The following is a 6,880-nucleotide window of genomic DNA, read 5'->3' on the forward strand; positions in this document are numbered from 1 at the left end:
CTCGGGGGGTGGAGCTGGGGTGCCCCGCGCCTTGATCTCCCCAGTTAAAATTCCAGCGGGTTTTTGGATGTGGCAGTGATGCTCCAGCGGGTCCCGCCAGCGGTTGGTGACATCCCGAGGGTCGTCCCTCGGCGCGGGAGGGCAGGTTACGTGAACGCACGGCTCCCTTTTTGCTTTCTAATCCTTTTATTTAATCTGGCAAAAGTCTCTGCCTTTCCAGCCGTGCCCACATTAGGGCTCCAGCCAGTGCCGAAGGGTCGGGGGGGGATTTTGGCATCTTGTTCTCGGTGAAGCTCCCGGTGTAAATCCAGCACCGGCTGGGGCGGGGGGGGTTTGGCCAAAAACATGAGAAAACCCACGGTAGCATATGGAAAAGCAAAGCTTGATTAAATACATCAACATGCAACAGTTCAACGCAAGACGGCCGCCGCGTTTCGGACACCAAATCTGCTTTTTAATCGCTTTTCAATTATTTCAGGAGCCGGAAAATTCAAATCCGAAACATCCCACCCCAGCTGCGATGGGAGGTAAGAGGAGCAAGCGGAGAAGTGTAGATCAGATTTAAGGACTAATTCCCCCCCCCCAGGTTTCTGTACTTGGGATTAAAGTTGATTTATCTTTTACTTTGTTATTAATTGGGTCTAATTATACTAGATCCTTGCGTCCACGTAGCTTATTCCTCTTCCATTATAGGAGTAAATTCAACTGGTAGAAGCAATGTAAGCTACACCAACAAAATCCCCATTAATAACAGGGTTATATGATTTATCCATTGTATAAGGAACAAAATGGATCCGTTCTTCCCGCCGGCTGCTGGGACTTTTCCCCGACTCTTCCCGACCCCCCCCAGCTGGCTCCGAGGCCCCTTGGCCCAGCGTCCTGGGGCAGGCAGGAGCTTCCTTCGTCTAATTGCTTGTGAAATCTTAATGACTAGAAAGCTGCCTTTATTGATTGCTTGTATTTCCCTGGTCTGTCCTGACGATCCCAGTGTAAAGTGTTGGGTTTGTTTTTTTTTTTTCCCTCCTTTTTCCAGGTTCTGGATGGTTTGCTCGCCCAGTATGGCACCGTAGAAAACTGCGAGCAAGGTAGGACTGAAAAAAAATACTGTATTTAAGATATTTTCTGCCGCAGCTATTTTTGGGGGGGAGGAGGGCGAGGACAGACACGTGGTTTTCCTTTGTCAGCAGAAGCCACGGCTAAAGATGTCAAGAGGTCTCAGCCTGGTGGCTGGGGCTATTTTTTGTTCCCTACTGCTAAAAGACAAGTCCTGTGTGGTGGCTTTGGGCAGCGCACGTGGGTGTCCCTGCGTCGGGTGCCGGGTCGGTGTCGTTCCCACCGCACCCCTGGGTACCCACAGCAGCCGCTCTGGGGGAAGGTGCAGGATGCTCTCCGAGGCCGGCCGGGGACTATCTGTCTCCGCTCGGCAGATTTTATCTCAGCCTCTAATGGCCATCAGTTGAGACAGGAGGTTTAATATTGCCCCTGGGACGTTTAATGAGAGTAGAGTTACCAGAACCCTCCTAGAAATGGAAAGGAGGGCTCGGAGGAGCTCCTGGGACCGTCCCTGGGCTCTTGGCGAGGGATGGCAGGATGGAATTGGCTTTGGTGGCTTTGCTGCAGAGCGCAATGGAGTATCGGGGTCCTTTAAACATGGCAGGAGGGTCTGTGCTGCCCAGGATGAGTCCCAGCGTGGCCTGAGCTCTTGGACACTCTTCTACCCTTGCAGGAGAAAAATGTTTGCAAATCCCTGGGGAGCCCCGGCGGGGACTCGTCCGATGGGGGGACTTGTCCGAGCGGGGACACTCCGCTTTTCGGGGGGCCTTGGTATTCGTGCTGCCTCTCTAATTTCTGCCTCTTTTGCTGGCAGTGAACACGGACAGCGAGACCGCCGTTGTCAACGTCACCTACGCCAACCGGGAGCAGACCAGGCAGTAAGTGCCCCACGTCCCCCGGCAGCTCGGGCTGTCCTCCCTGCTGCGGCTCTGGCCCCTTCCCCGCCTGCAGAAAACAGGGTTTCCAGTGCTGGGAGTCAGATTACCCCAGAATTCCTAAATTTTGGCTAAATCTTTGAGGAAACCCCCCCAGAACTCTGATTTCTTCTCCTTCACCTTCAGCTGAAAGCCCTTCAGAGGACATCCATGTTTTTAGGCTTTTCTCTGCAGTTCAGAGAGTAAAAACGTAACTTTTTGGCTCAAGGAAAAGTAGAGATTTTCTTGTACTTGCATGATTTCAGAAGTTACGTCTCCAGAAAAAGTTATAATGAGACCAAATATCATAGGAGCCGGTAGGCGTCAGGCAACACGTGTCCTCTCTGGCTGATGGCCGTGTCCCTGGGGGACGTGCAGCTCCGTTCCCCATCCTGCCTGGGGAAGATCAAGCTTTGCACTAAATGCAAATGGAAAATTAATTGGGTTTTCACCGCTGTTTATTTTGCTTTCCTTTTGCCCCAAGGAAGGGCTCTGGAAAGCGGGAAAAGGGACGGGATCAGCACTTTCCTTGGAGGGCAGCCTGGAGGAGTGCGGGGATTGATGGATAGGTTTTTATCGGGAAGGTTTCCATCACCGAGGTGGGCATGTCTCCAATGTGGCCACCGCGGCTGTGCCCCCGTCCCCGGGGACGTCGCCTGTGGTCACTCCGCCAAAGCGCCAGCTTCCAAATGGCCGCCTGGCTGATAACACTTCAGCTGTGGCCACCATGAATTTGCTGTGGTTGCGTGTGCGGCTACAGCAAACCTTCGTGGGGCAACCACGGTCTTGTTTTACTTTCTGTAATAACATGGGGCAGGGTCCGGCCGTGGAGCCCGGCAAGGAAACGGTCCCTTGTCCATCCACACCAGCCCTGCGCTTTGCGCCCCATCAGGTGAAATATTTTGGGTTTCTTTTACTGGGAAGCATCCAGCAAAAGAGTTTCGTGCGAGTAGTTTTGCTCTCGGATCTGCAGACCTTCTCCCCTGCTTTTTCCTCCTCCGGGGATGCGTGTGCTTCATCGAGCATCTTTCTCTGGTCCCTTCGCATCCTGCAGGGAAAGATATGGTAGTCGGGAAAGTTCAGCCAGTTTTAGGGTTTTTTGGGTGGTTTTGGTTTTTTTTGCAGGAGTTGAGTCCCTGACCACTTTCTGGAGAGCTGCAGTTTTAGTTTTCTCCGTAGAAAGCCAGGGAGGTTTGAAGGAGCTGCGGAGAGCAGTGGCCAAAGCCATCGCTTTGCTCTTGCTGCCAGCCCCATCTATCGACAGCTTTCAGCTCTTGCAGTCCCTGAAGTCCCGCCAGGAGAGGGATTTGAAATATCAGCCAAAAGTCATGAGGCGGAGGAGACGTGGGAATCGCTCCCTGCACGATCCTGTCCTGCACCCATCGTTCCCATACCCTCCTTGGGTGCTTGGAGAGGTTCCCCTTAAAATACTTTGGCTCATCCAGGCTGGGTGGAAAGTCCTGCCAGGTCCCCACGGCATGGGTGACGTCTCCTTTCCCCGCTCCCGGTGCTTCCTCGCCGGGCGTTACACCAGGGAGGGCTTGGTCCGTTTTGGATTGAGCTGATGCTGATGCACTGCTGCTCGGCGTGGGAGTGTGCCAGGAGGGACCCCCACCCCAACCCCTTCTCCTCTTCCAGAGCCATCATGAAGCTGAACGGCCACCAGCTGGAGAACCACGCGCTCAAGGTCTCCTACATCCCCGACGAGCAGTCCATGCAAGGGCCGGAGAACGGGCGGCGGGGCGGCTTCGGGGCGCGCGGTGCTCCCAGGCAGGGTCCCCCCGTCACCGCGGGGGCACCGGTAAAGCAGCAGCCGGTGGATATCCCCCTCCGCCTCCTGGTGCCCACCCAGTACGTGGGTGCCATCATCGGCAAGGAAGGGGCCACCATCAGGAACATCACCAAGCAGACGCAGTCCAAGTGAGTCCGTTCTCCCACGAGCCGGTTTGCGCCTTGTTGAGCCGAGTGGTCTGCAGTGATGCACGAGGCTGGATTTTTTGGGGAGAATTTGAGGCCCCTCCAGCTCTCCCGCCGTGCAGGGCAGTGTGTCCAAGAGCCACCTTCCCATGCCCTTCCCCAGCCAAGCTTTCTGGCTGCCCTTCCCCACGTGTCTCCCTTTGCCGGGGCCGCCCTGGCTGGGATGGGACCCGGGATGGCAGCGGGGAGGTCGCTGCTTCAGCCGGTCTCATTTAAGCACGAGCTTGTTGAGCTTCACCCGCCTGCTCTTGCGTTTGGCCCCTGAGCTTATGTTGGCTACGGCTCTTGTCCCCCAAGGAAGGCTTTATCTGAAGTGATGGACAGCCCATCCCGTCCCCCAGGCACGTGCTTGTTCCACCACTTAATCACCCCTGTTGCTTAAAATAAATGGATCCTGATGCCTTATTTGGATTTCTGTGACTTGAGCTTCTAGCCGCTGCGTCCATGTCGAGTATCGAGCCCAGAATTAATTCCTCTTGCCTTCCCTGGGTGCATATAACCTTATAGTCGAGCGTGAGCTCTGGGTGCTTCATGGGGAGCGGAGCAGCCGGCGCTTGTACCGCCGCCCCAGCGCCCATCCCGTGCTTGCAGGATCGACGTGCACCGGAAAGAAAACGCGGGAGCCGCGGAAAAAGCCATCAGCATCCACTCCACCCCCGAGGGCTGCTCCGCTGCCTGCAAGATGATTTTGGAGATCATGCAGAAGGAGGCGAAGGACACCAAGACGTAAGGTTTCCCCCTGCCTTTCTGTGCTCTTCGTGGTACCATCCTAACGCTCGGAGCCGTGTGATGCTCCCATATATGCAGGAGCTTTGGTTTGGGGGACCCGGGGACTCCAAGCAAGGGGACTTGAGCTTCCCCCATGCCTCTGTACCAAATCCCTCCTCTTCTGGCTGCAGAAATCCTTCATGTTGGTTTTTTCCCCATTCCTCTCTCAAGAGCTGATGAAGTGCCTCTGAAAATCTTGGCCCATAACAACTTTGTGGGGCGCCTGATCGGCAAAGAAGGGCGAAACTTGAAGAAAGTGGAGCAGGACACGGAGACAAAAATCACCATCTCGTCGTAAGGCTCCTCGCTCCCTTTGGGGAAACCAGGGCAGACCTTCCTCAGGCCGGGGTGGATGGGGAGGATGAGGAGGAGACGGGTGATGTGATGAGCAGCCAGAGATGCCTCCTCGTCAGCTGAGAAACCAGCCTGTGCCGTGGGTGCTTTACTCCCCAAAGCTCTCTTGAAAAATCTTGGCTTTATATTTTCTGTATTCCCTTCCCTGTCCCTTCCCTGTCCCTTCCCTGTCCCTTCGGTGTCCCCTCCCCATCCCTGCAGGGCTGCAGAGCTCAGGACCAGCTGGTTTGATGGCCAGGACTGGGGTTTTACTCTTAAACCATGGTTTTGGGTGAAGGCAGAGTGGACTTCCCAGTGCCAACCATGATGCTGGTCCCCATTCTGACTGGGACCAGGCAGTCCCAGTGGCACCCCCTGTCCCTGGCACCCCGATAGCACCCATCAGAAGGACCAGAGGACCCGACGTAGTGCTGGGCGGGCAGGGCAGGCTCTCGGTTGCTGACGCTGGCTTTCCCATCAGCTTGCAGGACCTGACTCTGTACAACCCCGAAAGGACCATCACGGTGAAGGGCTCCATCGAGAACTGCTGCAAAGCGGAGCAGGAGATCATGAAGAAAGTGAGGGAAGCCTACGAGAACGACGTGGCCGCCATGAGCGTGAGTGGGGTTCGGTCCTGCCCTGCGTCTGGGCTGACTGGGAGCTCTCTAGGAGGATGCCTCGATAAAAGCCATGAACGTTTCTCTCCTCTCGCCTTCAGTTGCAATCTCACCTCATCCCTGGCCTTAACCTGGCTGCGGTTGGCCTCTTCCCTGCCTCCTCCAACGCAGTACCTCCTCCGCCGAGCAGCGTCTCCGGGGCCGCGCCGTACAGCTCCTTCATGGTAAGTGAACACCCAGCAGCTCAAATTGCTCCAGCTTCCAGCTCGGGGATCTCCCCTCTGTGGAGAAGACCCTTGCGATGGTCAGGGTTATACCTTCAGCACCCTGTGCTGCCAACAGCCAGGTCAGGTCCCGCGTGGGTGCAGGATTTGGTGTTTGAAGTGATTGCAAATGCGCTGGAGAAGGTGCTCAGACCCCACGGGCGTCTGGTGCTGGCTCAGCCCTGCACCCTTGGGAGAGGTGTGGGCATCACCTGGGGGGGAGCTTGGAGCCCTGATCCCTATGGTGGCATTGAGCCCTGAATGGTGACGCTGTACCCTGAACGGTGACGCTGTACCCGCAGCCTCCGGAGCAGGAGACCGTGCACGTCTTCATCCCCGCGCAGGCGGTCGGTGCCATCATCGGCAAGAAGGGCCAGCACATCAAGCAGCTCTCCCGGTTCGCAAGTGCCTCTATCAAGGTAGGATTGCCCCATGGGGACCCCCTCCTCTGCCAGCACCCACCAAACGGGTGGGAAAACCACCTGAAAAGCCCAGGCGGTCAGGCTGGGGGCCCGATCCTGCGGCGCAGGGGAGGGAGGGCATGGCTGCCACCCTGCCCGTGCCGCTCCCCCCCACAGCCGCCGGCTCTCTCCCCCCTCCACCCTCCGGAGACGCCGGACTCCAAAGTGCGCATGGTTGTCATCACGGGCCCTCCGGAAGCTCAGTTCAAGGTTGCACTTGTGCTGCCGTCACCGTCGGGAATTCGGGGTGTCCCTCTCTGCCACCCCCCAGAGCCGGGAAGGGAGGAGCAGGGTGGTGCCCCCAATTTTGAGCCCCCCAGTCTGCGGCTGGGGAAACCCAGCATCAGCTCTGCCAGGGGCTGAGCTGGTTTGGAACCTCAAGGAACTGGGATTTCATGGGATGCTGTCCCATCCCGGGTCCTGGGGATGGAGACCCACTGGGCCACGGGGACATGCGGGGGTGGGACATCTTGGGTGATGCCTGACTCCGTGCT

The 6,880-nt window shown here is 56.9% G+C and overlaps 1 protein-coding gene across 1 annotated transcript; it reads left to right on the forward strand.

The window, feature by feature from the left end:
- Nucleotides 1–478: 478 nt before the first annotated feature.
- Nucleotides 479–6,749, forward strand: LOC104070158 (insulin-like growth factor 2 mRNA-binding protein 1; the record flags this gene model as incomplete). Its single annotated transcript, XM_009583336.1, has 10 exons — nucleotides 479–527; nucleotides 1,034–1,085; nucleotides 1,868–1,931; nucleotides 3,606–3,887; nucleotides 4,536–4,670; nucleotides 4,884–5,006; nucleotides 5,527–5,662; nucleotides 5,764–5,886; nucleotides 6,228–6,344; nucleotides 6,504–6,749. Coding segments are annotated over 10 exons (1,327 nt in total), but the record flags the coding sequence as incomplete, so codon positions are not given.
- Nucleotides 6,750–6,880: the final 131 nt, after the last annotated feature.

Source organism: Fulmarus glacialis, unplaced genomic scaffold (genome assembly GCF_000690835.1).
Source record: "Fulmarus glacialis isolate BGI_N327 unplaced genomic scaffold, ASM69083v1 scaffold25268, whole genome shotgun sequence".
In the NCBI taxonomy this organism is placed as follows: domain Eukaryota; kingdom Metazoa; phylum Chordata; class Aves; order Procellariiformes; family Procellariidae; genus Fulmarus; species Fulmarus glacialis.